Raw genomic sequence first — 20,839 nt, 5'->3', positions numbered from 1 at the left:
CTTTCTCTAGTCTTTAGCAATTCACCCCCCAAGTGTGAAGTCAATCAGATGAACGGCTGACGGGAAAAGCGACAGCTCCAAACTCTGAGCATGAAACAATAAACTTTCTTGTAACTCTCGTTTACTGCTGGAATCTGTATAAGTTAACTAGTGTGGTGTCGTGTTTTATATCTCTGTATCACTGCAAACCTATCATTAACAGAACAAATACCATGCAGCTGTTAAAATGCTCTTGAAGGCACTGTAAGTGCAGATGGTGGAAGATTCAGTTTGGTTTCGGAAATCAGAGGAGAAACAGTGGAACATCTGGTCTTTACCCTGGACAAAGAACAACGGAACAGTGGTGAAATGAAAGAGAAACTCATGCATTTTGAATGTGCGTATAGCCACAGAAAGGCATACTTGGCTGAAATCATTTTGCCACTACTACCCAAATCTGAGCTGATCCACAGCAGTGCCGCAGCAGGATCCCATTAACATCAACTTACTTCTGAGACACATCTGGATCTCGCTTTGATTCCAGAAGTTTAATGTAAATCAATGGAAGTGATCACTGAGAAGACAAGATGTTTTTGTGATGAAGAGGCTGCAGCTGCATGTTGGGATGATGTCGCCCTAATGACAAAAACCTGATGAACCTTTAAAAAAAGAAGCAGCAATGCACAAAAACAGACTTTAGGGAGTCATTTGAGGGCCTCTAAAAGAAAATAGGGGCAAGAGGAAAAGAGAGAGGGAAGATAAATTGGCAAAAGAGTCTGCAGACTTTAGCAGAGACGGAGACAAGTGCACAGGCAGGGTCAATCCAGACTTTGACGCAGTCTGGTCATAAACTAAAGCTATAGGGATTCTATGCAGGATCTTGCAGTGCTGTGAAGCTCTGCTAAGACCCTGTCTGGAGCTCGAAGGATTATTACTGCTGCATCTGGCAGAACAGACCAATCCATTACCTCAATGCCATTAGCCCTGTGACATGTTCCTGCTCCACAAGCTTCACTGCCAAGACCGTGACACGGTGGTGTGGTGCATGCGAAAGAATCGGAGATGCTCATTTTGTTCTCATAAGACAGGAAATCAAATTCAAATCAACGCAAGAGGGGTAAAGTGTACAAGGAAGAAGAATCAGCTAATAAAAAACAACCAGGCAGCAGGGATTTGACTGAAGGAGAATTGATTTATCAGCACTAAACGGTTACGTGCTCCAGTTTTTTAAAGGGAAACATCCGACTGCGAGAGAACGCCTGGGATAAAAAACATCTGGGTCTGTCTTGGGTTTTATTGAATACATGGAAGTTGATATTACCGTACAGTGTGGCGGCTGGGCTATCAGCAAGAGCCTTCACTACAGGAAGGTCTTACGTCACTGGACAACCTGAAAGACAATAGGGCCTGCTGGTTCCTTTACAATGTGCACACTTGGACAGGAAACAGACTCCTTAGCTCCACACAACCCCCAAAACTCCACAACTTCTGCACTGCAGCTATTCTCACACTCACTCAGTCTCGAGGATTCATTTTTTGAAGCTCGTGCAGCAACAGATTCGGCTACACATGCGCCAGGAACTATTACGCTCTTTCCCCGCAACACGACTAATTTCCTCAAGGGAGTTTTCCGCCTCTTAAAGCCCTTCTGTCAGTTCAAAAGACACAAACGTCTCCGCACTCTGGCCTCGTCACTTTATAAATCCTCCACTGAGGAGGACAGCAGACGCACAGATATCTTAAAGCCAAATGTAAAGGCGTGATCTTCTCAAAGTCCGAAATGAGCATTAATGCGTGTGTCCATTCATCACAGCACATATTTTCCAGAATAGAGATGACAGGTCGGACTCCAAAAGCAATTTGGCATCACGTTAAACCGATCTGGCCTTTGGCAAATTCAACATGACGTCATCTTTTCTTTACAGGTTGTTAAATCAGGATGTCAAAGACAACTTCTTTTCTGCAGAGAATCATGTGCGTGAAATGCATTTCTGTGCAGTTGATCCTTTCTGGCAGTGCCGTGTGAAGGGGGGTTCCAGTGTGGAGTGACAGTCGTGTTAAATGACTGCTGTGTGTAGCCAACGTTACCCTCCTCAAACAGCAAGAAGAACTGCACATCACACAGGAATGGAAAAGCGAGCGCTGGCCTAAACGGTTGATTTGATTGTGATGAGGAGCAAATGTAATGATCTCATGTGGTTGAAGCAACAGAACAAGGGAAGTGCTGGAACTTTTGTGGTTATACACTCCCGACGAAAAAGGGGTTCACTTTCACTCCAGAAAGAGTTTGTTTTTGTCCAAAATGTTTCTTAAGGGAGAGTGAAAAACTATGAAAAAAGTGCTTTATAAAACCTCTGTTGATTCGCTGAATTAAGGTTTTGAGACCTTATGCATGGTTGTAATTGTTTTTTCACTGGACTTATTAATATTTATCTACAGACTGAAGATGGCATTGTGCAGGACCATCATACTAGCTGCACACCACACAGCCAGCTCATGACCACCAGAACATTTAGTTCCTCAACATTTGCCACAGGAAGAATGTGGATGCCGAGGCCAAGTTGAGTTGAGTAAATATGAAAACTGTAGTTTAAAAAGTTCACAATTCTATCTGAAATCAGGCAAAATAAATGTTAACAAGCCTATTTTACTTATTTTTCAAGATGGAAAGGTCATGTCAGGGAAAATTAAACACCAAAAGCCTAAATAATACTTTCAAAAAAATCTTGAAAATCTAAGAAATATGCCCATTAACATTTTCTGTCAAACTCTACTATTCTCATGAGTGTGTTCATATGATTTTGCAGATTTGCGACTTTTAATCTCGTAAATTTGCGACTTTTTCTCACAGATTTGCCACTTTCAATCTTGTAAATCTCTTACTTTTTTCTTTTTGCAGATTTGCCACTATAAATCTTGTAAATCTGCAACTTTCTTCTTGCAGATTTGCCAATCTTAACCTCGTAAATCTGAGACTTTTTTCTTGCAGATTTTTCACTTTAAATCTCCTAAATCTGCGACTTTTTTCTTGCAGATTTGCCACATTATATCTCGTAAATCTGCTACTTTTTCTTGCAGGTTTGCCACTTTTAATCTCTTATATCTGTGACCATTTTCTTGCAGATTTGCCACTTTTAATCTCATAAATTTGCAACTTTTTTCTCTAAATATTACCCCCCTTCCCTGTGCCTGTATTTTATTTCATTTCTTTTCATACTTGGTCCTAATACCCTGTCGTAGTCCTGGTCCTTGACAACCAAAATAAATATTTTCTCCATTTATGCAAAGATGAAGTCAAACTTCTGAATGATCTTTTTCCTTCATATGAACGAGCCAGGTGCTAAATTCAACCACACATTGATATTTAAATGGAAAAAAAAAATCCTTTAGCTGTTCTGGTTCAATTTATCCAACCAAGACCCCCTTTAAGAACACTGTCTAGAGAGAAATTTTCCCCTCATTTTTGTACCATTGCAGCTTCAGCCACAACTGACACTTTTCTGCTTACGTAATGAAACAAACCACAGAATGAAAGAAAGGGGAGGGGAAGTCCAATGTGTCAGTTCAGCTGGTGCACAACTGTGGTCATATTGCCACATGAAAAAGCCCAAAGACCCAGGTGTATCACAGTAAAAACATTACGCTCGCGAGCCAAAATCTTACAGGAAGCAAGCGTGTGTTTTGAGCCAGGTGGCGTCTTTCCCAACTCCTGTCAAACACGCTGCTGTAGTAGAACTGAAAAATGTGACCCTGTTGAGGGAAAATGGCATTGAAAACAACAGGGCCGGCGCTTCCTTTCCTGAGACAGAGAATGAGAAGACGAAGCAGTAATCAGAGAAGAGTTATGAGATCTGCCTTTCCTTCCCCTCCTCCTCCATCTCCTTCGCTAAACTGCTTTCACTTGTTTTCTTTTTTCTTTCACCGCCTTGTTCTGTGCTTTTTCGCTCAGATTTCCTGGCTCCGAGAGCGGCAGAAAGGAAGGGGGAGGAGCGAGGACAGCTGATGGAGAAAATCTGGGGAAAATAGCATTGGCATTCTTTGCCTCTCTGTATTCTCTCTTTACGTAGACAATTTCCAATGAGGATTAGAAGTAAAAGAGCTGATATTTCTCACTGCAATTGCAATAGGCTTGTTGGAAAAAGCCTTAAAATAACTGCAGGCTGCTGCTTTGTCTCCTAAGAAAGAATAGTGAAAGGAGACAGGCTTTTCTTCCACCAATACTGCCTGCATTTAATGAGCGCAACTTCTCAAGGCTGCAAATTCCTCTGCATAAAAAGAGAACAACCTACAACACAGCTTCCTCTAATCCGCCATAAAATAGTCAATCACCTGCCAAACATTTCCCTCCAAAAAACAGATGCTTCTCCATGTAAACAAACTTCTCTTCCCTGTGCGAGAACTTCCAACACAGCTGTCGTGCAGCAGAACGAATGCGTACTGATTTGTCACAAGGGCTAAAAAGTTTGCCCTGAACTGTTTGGCATACAAGATATACTGCGCTACTGATGGATGATAAAAAGTTACATTGGAGGATAACAACTTAAATCTCCTCTCTGCAGTGAAAGCGTCCCAATGGCGGTGACACACACAAACACCTCTCTGCAGACTCTTTCATACTTGGCACGGCAAAAATCAACAGTGAAACACTATATATCTGCCTGAGTAAACACGAGCAAATGGGTCGACAGTGTGTGAGGTTAGTTTGCAGATGAAGTGTGAGCGATTTGTTGCCTTTGGGAGGGCAAAAATATTAACATGTTGGAGACACGGAGGGGCTGTTTAGACTGTACAGGCGACCCTCAAGTGGGAAGAACTGTGAACCAAGACTGATCAATAATAGGGGTGTGTAATATTATTATATCAGAGTCCGCCATTCCAGCATTAGCCAGCCAAGTAAAAAAAAACATTAGGTTTTTATTAGTCGGTGTAATTGGAAACACCTGAAAATGACTATTTTGCAAAGGTTAAAGGCCCTTTGTTGTTGTGCTTTTGCAAATGGGAAACAAACAGTGGTTTTCTGTGTTAAAGTCTGTTTGTTTGTTTTTTAACCCTCCTGTTATGTTCGTTTCTCAGGAACAGCAATAATGTTTGTGGGTCAATTTGACCCGGGGCGTGTTTAATTATCAAAAAGTGTCAGAAACTAAAAGATCTGCATACACATTGTTTATATTTCATCATTAACTCCATTACTAACCATTTTAATCAATATTTAGTGCAACAGTGTTCTTTACCTCTCACAGATCATGGTTCAATGAGGTTATTTCACTCGTTTTTCATTGATATTACCATTACCCACACAATCAGAAACAGATAAAAAGAATGAACAACACAAAAATTTAATTGTTCTTGGCAGTGATTATTCCCATGCCGACACTGTTGCAGGACAGGCAAGAGGCCATCACAAATAGTTGAAAATACAGTCAAAGTTTTGACCAGCAGGGGGGTTTGTGAGCATATGAAGTGTCAAGGAATTAAGCTTTTTTTAAAAAAAACAATTGACTGGAAAGCTTCAAGGCTTCATGAGGCGTCTTCTGGCCATCACTACTTGAGAGTGACTTTTTGGGGCACTTGCTGAATTGACTGAAGCTCTCTAAAAAAAATGCATCGTTTACAAACTCTAGAACTGGGCAAGTTTTTCTTTTTCCCATGATGACTTTTTTTGGAGGTATGCAGGGTTTTAACAGGACAGAGACCAAGTGAGTGCATGCACACAGTGATCAGAAAAGATCAGCTATGTTTAGTGCAAAGCAACAAATGCCAGGCCATGTGGTTAGATCCAAGGTTTCAGATGACAGAATAAAGAGGATCAGGAAGCAAAGGCAAGAAACAGAGCAAGTGGGAAGGGGCTGCATGGTTAATTATCTGCAGGGCTGATGAGGGGAAGTGGGAACAGGTGAGCAGGTCAGGTGACTGCAGGGGGGCGTGGCTGGGTGAGGGAGTCAGGTGACTGGGACAGGAGGAAGAGGTCACAGGGCATCTGGTGGACAGGTGGAGTACGGCACCGAATGGGTTTGAGGAAGGTGGGAATATGGCTGAAGAAGCAGAATGTGATGAAAAAAGCCAATAGAGGCACAGCTGACTTCATATTTCATATTTCATTGCTGCCAGAATTACAGAAACCTTGCACATTTTAATAAAAACACAATTTATGATGGATTAGGTGATCATGATGCCTTTAATTCCTTCAAGACTTGACTTATACAGTCATGGAAAAACTTATTAGACCATTGTTTTCTTCAATTTCTTGTTCATTTTAATGCCAGGTACAGCTTTCTTGATGATGATTTTGGTTATTATCAAGAATACCATGGAAAATGGCTAAATATCAGTTCTTAAATTAAACTCTTATGACCTATTTTTGTTGTTATCATTATATCTGTCCAAACAAATGTACCTTTAGTTGTACCAGGCATTAAAATGAACAAGAAATCGAAGGAAAAAAAAGTGGTTTAATATTTTTTTCGATGAATGTAGATGTCTACAAACAGACTTTAATTCCACTGTATTTAAATAATCTTGTCTATTTCTTTTAAACATATATTCTCATTATTTACTTATTTGTTGTATTTAAGGTTCTTTTGGGTTTTCTCTTGTTTCTATATTAAAATATTATTGTTTTTGATTAACAGGGCATCACATTTTTTGGTATCTTTCTCATCTTCTTTGGTAAATTGAAACTGACCAGATTTAAGTTTTAAACTTTGCCGATTTTTAACCACTAACTGTGAAAAATTTCACCACATGATGCAAAGTTAAGTAGACTATTGCTGCTGATGTGTCTTTTGAACATTAAAGCATGTAAAAATGTTGTAGTACATGCCCAAAATATAAGTATATACCTAAAAATGAGGATAATATTTCCCCTTTAAGGAGGCAAAACATTTCTAACATGCTAATCGTTCTTTAAGGGATTTGTGACATGTCCTACATGTTGAACTGATTTTCTTCCATTATGATAAAATGACAAATTGAGGTCAAACACTGTCTGAATTTTTGGCCATAATTGCTCTGAATCTGAGTGGTGTGATCCTGATTTTAATTGCTTGAACAGTAGAGCAGGAAACAGAAACCTGTAAATAAGAAAATTTGGTAACGCTTTATATTAAGGTCCTTGTAATAACCATTAATTAACAAGTAATAAGGCATTGTTCTTGCTTTAGATCCCTTAAGCTGCAAAAAGCATAGTTAACTGTTAACAAGTGCATAGTTAACTTATAATAGATGAGCAATAAAGTATATTTTAATATCAATAAGCAAACAAAAGATTAATACAGGCATGGCAAAGACATAATGGGTGGGTTATGGGTGTTTGTAATGCTATTATGAAGAATTATAAGATACTCATGAGGCTTTTATTAATGTTCTTATTATAAATCTCTTATAGCCTGCTATAAGCTGTATTATAATGCCATTATTAACACTTATATAGGCTTATAAACACACAGTAATGTTAATAAGCATATTGTAAGTACTTACAAGGGCCTTATTACTTGTTAATTAATGGTTATTACAAGGACCTTAATATAAAGCGTTACCGAAAATTCTAACTGGAGAATTGGATATAAATCAGTGTAATCCTTTACTAGAGTGCTTTCTGTCATGGAAGGACAGAGTCAGCTTTTCCCCCGTCGCTGTTATCACTGTTTCTGTGGTCCTTGGCAGACGGAGAGGAAGTCGGCATGTTCATTGTTCCCACCATTCCCTGTTTCTCAGCTACCTTCCTGGTGCCATTATAAACGGGTGAAGGAGCTGACCCCAAAGCATGGCTGCTTCAACACCCCCTGTGAGTCTGCGTTACATATAGGAGGATGAAAACCGTGTTGGAGAGTTGAAACACACAGGCCGAACATCTCAGGGTGTTGTCAGTTTAGCTCCGGCCGTGTCTGAACAACATTCCTAAAGTACCCAGAGTTCGGCTGTGCCAAAGCAAACCCTTGAGGCCCAGACAGGGTCGCAGTGTAACCCCTGCTGGGAGATACTCAGTTTCATCCCACAGGAAGGATTTACTGTCCAGGACTGTGCCTTTCAGTCTGCGGCTAATAAGCAACTGGGTCAGGCCACCACAAGCCCGTCTAAATAATAAATGAAAACAGAGACATGTTGCAGAAACTTGCCAGACGACTGCCCCGACTTGGTTTGTTTTCAGGAGCAGAAGGAGTGTAACTTTCTAATGTTGATTTTATGGGAATAAATGTAACAGGCGATGGCCTACTTTCCATCTGTGTGCTGATATTAGAGCTCAACAATTATTTAATATTATGGTTTGTTGAGTTTAAAGCGGCTATGTGAAGAGTTTTGAGATGATTATCGCATCTTCTGGTGACATCAGTTTTTGTTTGTAGAAAAATGAAACAATCTGGGCAGACTTGGTGCAGTGTCCAGCTCTTCAGTCTCAGAGGCTCTGGTTTGGATTTGACTAATGTTGAAGGGAGATTATGTGTCTTTTGCAAGAGGAAATAACAATCTTTCTCTTACAAATGAAAAGCTGAATCCAGAAGATTTAAAGCACAACCTTACCTAAGCTGTAGCTCACAACAGGAGAGTGTTTATGTGGAAATTGCCCTTCATCAGCCCTTTAGCCCTTTTCATACTGCGTTTCCACAAAAGTACCGTAACGAGCTCTGCCGTCATTCCCCGTAGGACATTCATACTGATTCTGCAATGGTGTAGTATTGGCGTCCTCAGTCTGTGAGTTCACATGGCAGTCTGGCTTTGCGGAAAACAAAGTTGGAGGAGACTGTAGTGCCGTGTAACAGAGCAGCAGCAGCATGTGGACAACAACCGAGTGCATTCAAAACAATAATGGCGGAATAACTGCATGGCGTGCTGTTTCTCACTGTAAATATTCTACAAACTGAAACTATGTTGTTCTACATTTTACTGAACATGATTCGATTACTGTTGGACTCAAGTTAGAAGTGAGTTTCTGATGATGTGGTCCACTTCCTCTGTTACCTCGTGCTACACAGTGTTACAGTAGTCAGCATCTTGTCTCACAGCAAGAGGGTCGCCGGTTCGACTCCAGCCTGCGGCTCTTCTGTGTGGAGTTTTAACCTATTTAACATGCTGAAATATTCTTTCTCTAATGTGCAATATCTGTAAAATGCAAAGTACTTCAAAGAAAACAATCAAGCGCAAAAAATATATATTAATAACAAATGCCAAATAGCAGAAATGTATGTATGTAATGTGTATAGAATGTATGTATATATCTTATTTTTTTATATTCTTATTCTGTCTTTTACATAAATGTGTCTGAATCTTGAGCTGCTGTGACAACTTAATTTCCCCACTGCGGGATAAATAAAGTCATATCTTATCTTATCTTATCTTATCTTATCTTATCTTATCTTATCTTATCTTATCTTAATAGTTTACATGTTATGTAAATTAATTAATTTGTGGCAGACAGATTTTTTTAACAGTTTGTATACTGCTGTGTCTTTGTTTTCTTAACATATTTTAAAAATCACAATATAAATATGCAGAATTGTATACTCTGTAACTACCTAACTAACTGTATTAATGCAGCCGTGACGTTCCTGCAGCATGGGGATACTGTGTAAGGACCTAACATGAATACTCCCAGTGTGTGGTGGGGAAACAGCCCAGACTGCTTCCTGATTAGTTTAGTGGACCACAGGACGAGGTGGGCAAGGACTGTGTAATCTGCCACCGTGTGTGAGTGTGTGAACGTGTGTTTGTGTGTGTATGTGTGTGTGTACGTGCATATGTGTGTCTTTTTAAGGAGGGGGGATTTGACTGTGGCCGTGGTGGTTCCAGACCATGTAATTACTCCCACTTAGCATGGAGAAAAAAAATAACAATTTCAGTCATAACACAGGAGGGAAATTATGGTGGGGAAGCCACTGGCTATGGTCTTTGCTCTGTCTATATATTTCTATCTGCACAGGTTGTTCTCCAAGTCGACACATTCAGAACAATTATCAATTTCCCCAAAATACTCCAGCAGCTCCTCAAGTGAGTCAGCATTTCCATCGAATGAGTAATCTGCCCCGGCTTAAAGCACCCCCCCATAGGAGGACGGTACATCTCGCTCTATATTTAGTGAGGTTAATCAGTGAATTAACCTCACTAAAACAAACTAATTGACACACATCTTGCGTGAAATCGAAAAGCTGACGTCTTGCGAGGAGTTGGCCCGGCGCTTTGTTCTCTCTGAGAATCACCTTGAAATCTTCAGCTGAGTGACAGTTATAAACACAGGCTCTCACTGCTATTTGTTTTCTTGTGGGCAGCTGCGAAACCACAAGAATACTACATTCATCATGCCAGAGCAAATTTAAGATTGGTGATGACAATGCATGAGAGGAACGAGCTCAGTGTATATGTGAGTGTGCAAAAGAGTCGGTGAGTCACCGGTCATCTCAAAGAAAGAGACCACAGCACAAAGGAAGAGAGACAACAATGAATCTGAGGGGGGTTTGATAAGGTTTTTGGTGCTTACTTCACTGGGGGTTCTTATTTACTGTCTGACTCATTCTTTTTCAATGTTTCCTGCCCAGTGGAAGTTTAACACACTCCCAAAACCTGTAAAGCACTGTGAGGTATGCTATAAATGAGCTGTAGGATGCAATATATGCTGCATTTCCTCTGCACAGCTCAGCACAGCTCTACTCAACTCGGCTTGCTCTTTTTTGGTTTTCTATTAGCAAAAGTTGTGGATCGAACCTATTTACCTTAGACGAGGTTCTGAGTGAGCTGAGTGAGTACTAGAAGGTGAAGTTAAAACAGTGCAAGCCCCTGATTGGTCAGAGAGAATCATCACTCGTGCAACACTATGGATGTATAAAGAGAACTGGATAGAGTTGGAGGCAGAGCCCCATTCATTCATATGAAAGTTGCTCAGTGCCCCCTCAAGCTGAAAGTTTGACCAAAAGTTTGACTTCCTTGTTCAAAATAACAATAGATCTTCTGCAGCTCTGGGCCCAAAGAGCGAGCGCCCTACTGTTTCCTTAAGCCACGCCTCCCAGCTCCTCGGACCCATTCACATAAAGGAAAAGACTTCTAAATCCGGCTATTAGTGAACTTTACAACCTTTAGGACATAATCATTTAAATAAGGGCTGTTTTATACATCTATTTTCCAATATAAGTCTATGGGAAAAATACTTTTTGGGTCCCATGGCATCACATGATGGATCCGGTAGTTGTAATTCCACCGTTTGGCCACAATATTAAACTGGTGCATCATGCACAAACTGCCCTTTTTTTGCCACCTCTCTGGAGGTGCCGTTTAAATCACATAACTTTTTTGAAACTTTTCCAACTATACAGCAACTCTCCACCAACACATTATATAAGCAAAAGACAGGAGCTTTTCTGAAAGTTGTTTTTCCACGAAAGACAGAAAACAATCGGCCTAGCCATTTGCCATGGTTTTCTTGCTAATAATCAAAATCATTATCAAGAAAACCATGGAAATTGTCCAGATATCAGCTCTTAAATAAACTCTTATGGGCTATTTTGGTTGTTATCATTATATTTGTCCAAACAAATGTACCTTTAGTTGTGCCATGCATTAAAATGAACAAGAAATTGAACAATGGTCTAATAATTTATTGCATGACTGTACATGCAGAATGAAAACTATTCAACAAAACGGCCAAAATAGCCCAAAACTTAAGGGTTTGGGGGGTTAAATAGCCAAGATATTGACCCAGATTTAGAAAAAAGGCAGCCTGCACAGCTACGGCGTGCACTATGCCCTACAAAGTGCAGATGTTCCTCTGTTTGGTTGCTGATAAAGGGATTCAGCAAATCTTTTATCATAACAAACTACGAGTTCCTAGAGAGCACAAGCCCAAATTCAGTACAGAAAGGAAACAACACCTGGCATTGCACTACTTTTAATCTATGACTTTTTTTATTTTAAATATAAAATATAATTCCTTCTTTGACTGACAGATTTTTTTTTTTAAAAACTCTGCTGACAGGAGGCTCCTAAAGCCATCAGTTAGCTGCAAAGTATTTTTGAACCATTACAGTGAGCACACAGTTTACATTCGTAACACATACACTCCTGACAAAGAGGAGCGGTTCCCTACAGACGCTGTGCCAGGGGCTGGAAAAGTGCCCGAACAGGCAGGAGGCAAGGGAGGCGAGAGGGAGCCAGAGAGCTGCATATGGAGAGGAGTAACAACAGAAGGTGCAGCGCTCTTTTCCCAGTTTCACTCCCTACACCTTCTCCAGCAAAATCCCTCTCTCTCGAGCACACGTACCTCCCTCCCTGGCAGCGCTTTGAGCCTGATACGACCACAGTTTAGATAAGCATTCTTCCACAATGAGAACCCAGGAGGGTTTTTTTTTCTTTTCTTCTCCTCCTCAAACAAAGCCCAAGAAATGCCTTTGGTTTCTGATGGGAGCTGTGAGTTTGTTTTCAGTGTAGGGTTATCCCAGGAACACGCAGGTTTCTCTCCAAAAATAGGCAGTACAGAGAGTGGATGAGGAGCAAAGAGAGTGGTGGGAGGAGGAGGAGGAGGAGAAGAAGGGAGGGGAGTTTGGTTAATGAGCACCAGATGCCTTACCTTCGGTGGTAGCCACATTCTTTGGAGCTTTGGTTGGTGTGTGATCTGTGCTCGAACTTATGTCAGAAGAGATGCTTGAGCTCCCTTTACCTGCAGGGGAAATGGGAAGAAAAACAAAACTTGCTGGGACAAAGTGTAGCAACTTTAAGATGACAAACTGCACTTAGGATTTACCACAAAACAGAGAAAACACTCTTTATGCTTAATTCCTTTCTGTCAGAGATAAGGTGTATTTAATAAGGTAAGGAGGTATGACGTGTAAGGAAATATAAAGCCCATCAGTCTCTGCTTTCGTGACTTTTATGCTCCTCACTTTTGGATGAATGGTTCGGGTTTGGCACATGTACAAAGTCTCTGCTGGTTTGTTTGAGTAAGTGTCCGTTTTTTTTTTATATTTGGAAGAAGAGTAAAGTCTCCAGAAATCCCCCTCAGTGAGGAAACACTCAAGATACCAACAAGCGATCTCTTTAATGAGTGATTACAATAAACTGTATCATCAGCTGCGTACTTCTGAGGTCAACAGCCTGACTGCCACATGAAAGTGCTTTTTATTAACTCTACAGCTTCATTTAAGAGCTATCATTGTGTTGTTGCATTCAGACTTTCATACAGTCACACAGGAGTGCTACATTTCAAAGAGATATTCTTTCAAATGTGTGCCTCTGCTGCTGCTCTAGAGTGGCTCGACTGCCATGGTGACTGCAGGCTGCCTGTGGAGTAGTTGTTTATGGCATTTCATTCCTCTGTCAGATCATAAATGCAGCTTTGTGGCTTTCCTGAGACTAAGTATGCGCCTTTCACCCAGCACGAAGAAGAGGTATTCCCAAACAGTCACACCCACATGCACATCAAGCGCAGCCACCTAAACAGACTAGACAGTTCCCGAAATAAGCAGTAAGAAATACGAAAGCTTGGGAAAAAAATGCAACCTGCGAGTCCACATTCGGCCGCACGATCACACCGTTGCATATAAAATCACTTTAAAGCGATGCAGCTCATATGGTATGACATTTTGCGGTGACATCACTGAGCCGGCACATCTGGTGCGGCTCCTTCAGTCCCCAGAAATGACTCAGAAATTCATGAGGAGCTTGCAGATGTCCACTTTTCTAATATCTGAGCAGAGCTGAAAGTATAATTCTGGCAAGCAAATACATCTTAATAGTGAGCTGATTCTTCTCTGCATGTGTGTGTCTGTGCAAGGCCGATTGTTTTCTGTCTTTCATGGAAAAACAACTTTCAGAAAAGCTCCTGCTTCCTGTATTATGCTTATATAATGTGTTGGTGGAGGGTTGCTGCATAGTTGTGACCAGTGTGTAATTAATTGTGGAATCACACTTGAAAACAGATGTGGACAGACGGACTGCAGAACTCTGCACTTGTAACTGAGATGCTGGTCTGAGACACTAAAACGATGCAGATACTATAAATATTATTCAGTATTTTCTTTCCTGAAAATGTGGAATAATTTGAATGAATTACAGTCCTGATGAGTTTCATAAAAGCGATACCAGATTTGGCACATACAAGAGTCGGCATTATTATTAGCAATAGCAATTCAATATGTATTTACATTCTGTGATTAACTCACTTTATAGTAGTTTTCTCCGTTAGTGGCGGAGTCTGCCACTGCCTATTGTGTTCATTCTGCCTGTGCAGCATGAAATCAAGTTTGGGTTAGAAAAAAGCTAATTATTGACAGACTTCTTCATAAAAGCAGTCTGCAATTAACTATTTTGAAAATGTATGGATCATTGAGTGGTTAAATGCCAATATTCTCTTATTCCAGCTTCTCCAATGTAAATATTTGCAGGTTTCAACAGTCTTCTACGAATATAAACTAAATATCTTTGGGTTTTTGAGCTGTTGAATGGACAAAACAAGGTGTTTGAAGATGCAACCCTGTATTATAGAAGACATTTTTCACTGTTTTCTTACATTTTATAGAAAAATCAATTAACTGGTTGACACATTAGTTGCCGCCCTAAAAACAACATGAGTTTAAGCCAAACAAACTGTTGCAAAAGTTTACATTTGCACTTGTACTTATTGGGGGTTTAAAGGGGTTCAATCAGATATTATTCTACTGTATCTTGCAATAAAAGGGAGAATTAAAGGGATAGTTTGGAATTTTGGACATTAAGTAGTTGATTGAAAGTAGTATAGTGGATGCAAAGCTATTAGCTTACTTTCCAAGCTCCGGTGTCGGAGTTCTGGATGGTTTCCGATTGTTGATATATAGTTCCTGCAAGCTGGCGGGGTCACCAAACTACAAGGTTTTACTCCACAAAACTACACTAAAAGGCCACCCATTCCACCACAAATATCAAACACTTCACTTGGCACTATTTTGTTTCTGGAAAAAGACAGTAAATATGTGTGTAGACCAGCGTGGAATGGGTGCAACTAATGTGTTTTGTGTCATTAATTCATTCATTGATTTGTCTACTAAATGAGATAAAACAGTGACAAATATCCATTATAATTGAAGGTTGCATCTTGAAACACCTTGTTTTTGTCCATTCAACAGCTCAAAAATCCAAATAAATTTAGTTTATAGTCGTAGAAGACTGTTGAAACCAGCAAATATTTACGTTGGAGAAGCCGAAACAAGAGATTATTGGCATTTAGCCACTCAAAATGATCAATCAATTATCAGAATATTTCATTTCAGGTTGTTTTTATAAAGATGTCAATCAATAATTCGCTTTTTTTACTAACCCCAATCTGTTTTCATGCTTCACACAGGCAGTATGAATACAATAGGGAATGGCGGACTCCGCCACTAACAGAAGAAACTAATATATAGTGAGGTAATCACAGAATAAAAATACATATTGACTATTACCCATAATAATGCTTAAATGTATCAAATCTGGTATTGCTTCAAACACCTTGTTTTGTCCAATCAACAGCTCAAAAATCCAAATATATTTAGTTTATAGTTGTAGAAGACTGTTGAAACCAGCAAATATCGACATCCGAGAAGCCGAAACAAGAGAGTATTGACATTTAACCACTCAAAACGATCAATCAATTATCAGAATAGTTCATTTCAGGGTTTTTTTTCTATAAAGATTTCAGTCAATAATTATCTTATTTTCTAACCCCAATCTGTTGTCATGCTACAAACGTAGTATAAATAAAGTAGGAAATGGCGGACTCTGCCACTAATAGAGAAAACTACTATAAAGTCACAGAATGTAAATACATATTGAGATGGTATATCCCTTTAAGACTCACTAGAGGTGAGTTGTGCAGCAGGAATATTGCAGAGCCTACATCATATTTTCCCACCTGACTAATGCCTGTTAAACTAATGAGAGTTAAAAAAAAGGCTGGAATGCTGCAAATTCAGCTCAAAGAAGACTCCAGAGTGAGATAGGATCTGTTGGTGCACCTGAACAGGCAAGATTCCTGGGTGGAGCCGGTCCACTTGTTATTTTTAACATCAGGACTTCCAATCTTTTCTCAGCAGTTATTGACTTAGGAAGAGAGCACACTGGAATGTTATTTATGCAAACATTTCTGCTCTGGAGACAGAAATCAAGTGTTTGGTTGAGTCGGACCGCAGTTTTTTTTATGAATAAGTAATGCTGGGGATTAGATGGACAGTGGGGGAGAGAGGAGGTAATATCTTGGTACAAACTGGATCTTGCCCATAGCAATGAAGGTGAGTCGGACTGTCCTGCTGAGCTCATTAATGCCATGTTTGGAGATTTCATCAATTCTGTGGTATGAGATATAGATTTCGGTTATTATAATATCACAAAAAAATGTTCTCCCCTGGTTTTAAGCTGCATTCCACTTGGGTGAAATCATTTTCTGACTGTGTCTGATAGCAGGAAAGTGAATTTCTCTGCCTCCTCGGCCATCAGATCTTCATTACTAATGATTTTTTTTCATCTTATAGTCCATAACTGGCCCCTTATTGATTGGAGGTAATGAGCCAAAAGGGTGATATTTATTTTTTTCAATATTTTTTTTATCATTAGTAAGTTGTTTTACCTATAATTAAGGGATAACATCTGAGCCTGAGGAACAATATCCATATTGTCATTATGGTCAGAATTAGAGCTGCAACGATTAATTGACTAGTTTGATCATTTTTGCGTGAAAAAGTAATTTTTTCATGCAAAAACTGCTGCAAATGTTTTTCTCACCTACTCACATATGGAGATTTCCTGCTGTTCTCTGTTGGATATCATATTAAACTGAATATTTTGAGTTTTGGACTGCAAAAACAAGACATTTAAAGACATCTAGTATTACCATTTTCACACAATTTTCTGACATTTCATCAACCAAATGATTAATCCGCTCATCTAGAAAGGAATTGGCAGATGAATCAATAATGATAATTGCAACCTGAGTCAGAATCTCTTAATAATCAGCTGCAGGAGGGCTACTTAAGGTCAAAAAATATTTATTAAACGAGCGTTAACTCAGAAGAAATATATTATTTTAGGGTGTATCGACTATAATAAACCATCTCTGCAGGAGCCCCAACACCAATCAGCATGACATTTTTTCATCTGCATATTTTTGTTTACATAATGATCACATGGCATTGACCAATATGCAAGAAATGGCTGCCAAATCAAACAACGTAAACAACAAATGGGTAAAGGGATTGAGGACAAAAATCTGTGGAATTGGCTCTTATCAAGATAAGAGTGTAAGACTGAGTGCCCACATGCCAAAGCACTCTGTGACCCGCCTCCACTAGACCTGCAGGGATACACTCTTTTAAAAAAAATCCATAAATTAGGCTACTTGGTGTCTGATGAACTGGCTGCCATGCCAAGTCAGCAGTTATTCATGTTGACTCATTGTGTGAGGGGATATTTAATTTAAACTGACACTGTTACTAGACTAAAACATCACCTTTGCTACCAACTTAAATGTAAAATAAAATCTATGACATTTTCCCTCCTACAACTTCATTATAGCACTGTAAAATGCTAAACAGGCATTAAAAGTTACTTTTCTGGAGAAAATTATGGGTAAAATAAATCAAGAGAAGTTGCTAGAAGTGTTATACTGTAATGCAAGTGTTTGAAATGTGACCAGCAGATGTCACTCTGCATCTTATATGAAGAATATAAAGTTTGCACATCTTTATAAAGTAGCCTATAAAAAGTGGATTCTTTGAAGCCAAATGTTACTATCAGCTCCATATTAGCACATATTCTCACAATTTGGTGATTTTTGAATGGAGTCTGGCTTAAGATAAAGTCTACACAAAGAGAGAAAACACTTATCTGGGTGAAAATTGAAGATATAGAGGTGAATAGTGCTAGTTTTACGCTAATGTCCAAACTCAAGAAAGCTACAAGAAACCGCACATTGCTGTCTGTATGGAGATAAAGTGTGGCAGATAGCGGCAACATGGCAGTCTCTGTGGAGTCTGGTTCTATATAAAAGCTTTCTTTCAAGTGGAATTCAAATAAAACGTGTCTTAAAGTGGTAATTAGAGCACTTACCCTCGCTTCCATACAGTTTTCCATTGTTCGCACCCATTTTAAAGAATACATAATCTATGCGCAAAACTCGGTGTATCAAAAGGAGTTAAATTCCAGAGAAAAGGGCAGTCTTTCCATAAAGATAGGCTAGACAGGCAGAGTTTTGTGTAGGGCCGCTAGCTCTGACTCCAAATAGTTAATCCAGATGTTGAGCAGCGGACGCCTCAGCATTACGCAAACCTTCAGAGTCCACACTCGAGCTTCCAGCGGTGCAGACTTTCTATATCTGAACATCCACAGAGGACAAAGAGCGCCGTACGCGCACACAAAAAATCTCTCGAGGAGTTCGGAGAGGAAAAAGTTTTGTGAAGTGCCCTAAATGGTAAGCAGCTGTTTATCAGGCAGAGTGCGGGCAATCACAGCGGCCAGACAACTTTGTGAGCACTCGCTGCTCTCCTCCACTGGAGCTGGATTTAAAGAGACCGCAGACCAGGGAGGGAGATGTGGATATTTAAAGAAAGATAAGCCAAAGACAGGCAGTGACTCAGAAACAATGCTGGAACAAGTTACTCACATCTTTTAAGTAAATAAATGTAGCAGTGCCACAGTTACAAGTTAAAGTCCTGCATTCAGGTTTCTGAGGAAAAGTACAAAAGTGTCACAATGTGCACCTATAACCCCATCATTTATTCAGAATAGATATTTTCAACTGTGCATTACCAAAAAGGTAAATAATTATATGCAATAATTCAACTGTTAATAATCTGGTTTTCTGTCATAAAACTGCATTCATACTGCACATATATCAACCAATATATTTGTAGAGCCAATTTTCAGCAATATTAATTATTTTGTACACTTTTGGTTATATATTGTATTATTTATTTATTTTGATATATTTATTTATTCAACTTTACTTCCCTGGTCAACATGTAATATTTTAATATAGAATACAAACTATTATTATTATTTGTTTTTATTATTATTATCATTAGTAGTAGTAGTAGTATTTGTTTTTATTATTATTTATCATTATTATTATTATTATTATTATTATTACTACTACTGCAATTTCCTTATTTCTATATTATTGTAATATGTATTGCAATATAGTGAATACATTTTACATACTTATTTCTTATTTCTATTTTTCTTAAAAATGTCTCTATATTTCTCTGTATTTTCATTCTGTTGTCCTATAATAATACTTTACCATCATGTAGGCTATTTTCTTCATTGCATTTTTTATTTTTTATTTTTTATTTTGACATAACATTTTTCTTATTTCTACTTTACTTGCCTGAACAACATTTATTTCTTTATTTTAGTATTATTTATTTTAGTATTTTACACATGTAATGTATTATTATTATTTTAAATTTTCCTTATTTCTGTATTATTTTTATATATTCCAGTATAGTGCATACATTTTTACATACTTATTTCTTGTTGCTATTTTTCTTATAATTTCTCTATATTTAGATTTTTTTCCTGTTATCCTTTAACAATACATTACCATCATGGAGGCTATTTGTTCATTGCATTTTTCATTATTAATCAGAATCTTTAAAGTAACTAAATTGATCAAAAATAATTCATAGTGGAGCAAAAAGTAAGTAAGGAGAGGAGAATAGAGTAGCACAAAATGTAAATACTCAAGCAAAGTACCTCAAACTTGTACTTCAGCTCAGTACTTGAGTAAATGTTACTTTCATAGTCTATAGCTGACATAATGGAAGCAGTGATGATCCAATTTTCCTCTATATACCTCATAAATATTTAAGTGTTATGTCACCACAGGTGTGACTCTAAGAACTTCAGCCAATCAGAACTGAGGACACATAATCTCCTAAATATTCTGAGGATATAGGCGTGCTGAAAGAAGAGAATGGTTTAACCGCACATGTGGGAATGTGTCTATGAATAGCAGGCGTACAGGTCATTGGATATCTGGAAGTAAAGTCGCAGGACAAAACCAGTTGTCTGCTGTTGACAGGTGACTTAATATTCTTCATACAAGTTGAAATTCCTTTCTAAATGCACACAGCCTGCAGATCTAACAAGGATCTTGTGGTATTTAGGTCTATAGTGAGTTTGACTCTTTAATTAGATGCACAGTTTATTATAGCTCCACTGGATTTTATCACACATCTAATCCAGTTGATCAAATTCCTAAAAGGTCACAGGGTCAGATTTCTTCCATTATAGATAACACAATGTAAATACCTTTAACTGAAGCTGGACACAGAATAAAAATAACATTAGTGGAGAAAATGTGTCTAGAGAAGTGGTTGTAAGTGTTTTTTTGCTTCAACCTTAAATATTTTACTATAAAGAGGACACCGACAGACATCACATGACCAAATTCCTTCATCCGCTTAAAATATATAGTTAAAAAAGACTAAAATCATAAAAATGCAGCTTAAAACTGGACAAAAAGTAAATTTATGGCAACTTCTGGCAGAAAACCACAATGCTGACTCATGCCCAAATGACTAATTTGGTTTGAAAATTGTTGGGAAAATTGTTGGGATAATATGACTCAACGAAATATATAACAAAGGTCTACTTGTTTATTCATTTAATTGTCGATGAAAAAGTATAAAAAAAAGTAGGGAATATAAAGTAAAATGTTTCTTCTAGCTCCATTTCAGCACATTCAAAATCTGAAGATTTATGAATGGAGTCTGGTATAAACCTGGTAAACTCTAATAATGCTAGTTTTAGCTATATGGACAAATCTACAGATCCAAGGAACTGCACAATATTTTTTGCTTTTCTTTAAAAGTGCAGTTATTTTTTCTTCATGGAGCTTTATGATGCATATTTTGCTTCTCTTCCTTACATG

The 20,839-nt window shown here is 38.5% G+C and overlaps 1 protein-coding gene across 1 annotated transcript in view; it reads right to left on the bottom strand.

Moving 5' to 3' along the window:
- The window catches only part of si:dkey-192l18.9 (F-box/LRR-repeat protein 7), a 29,239-nt gene extending 10,725 nt beyond the window's left edge, over positions 1 to 18,514 (bottom strand). Inside the window, exons 1-2 of the mRNA XM_059326504.1 lie at positions 18,013 to 18,514; positions 12,527 to 12,616 (exon numbers count right to left, since the gene is read on the bottom strand). Coding sequence (XP_059182487.1) covers positions 12,527 to 12,616; positions 18,013 to 18,049 — 127 coding nt within the window. The 5' untranslated portion in view covers positions 18,050 to 18,514. The remainder of the gene's footprint in view (positions 1 to 12,526; positions 12,617 to 18,012) is intronic.
- Positions 18,515 to 20,839: the final 2,325 nt, after the last annotated feature.

The sequence above is a fragment of the Centropristis striata genome, chromosome 23 (genome assembly GCF_030273125.1).
Source record: "Centropristis striata isolate RG_2023a ecotype Rhode Island chromosome 23, C.striata_1.0, whole genome shotgun sequence".
Classification (NCBI taxonomy): Eukaryota; Metazoa; Chordata; class Actinopteri; order Perciformes; family Serranidae; genus Centropristis; species Centropristis striata.
Note: the sequence above shows the minus strand (reverse complement) of the source record. Positions and strands in the feature narration are given on the sequence as shown.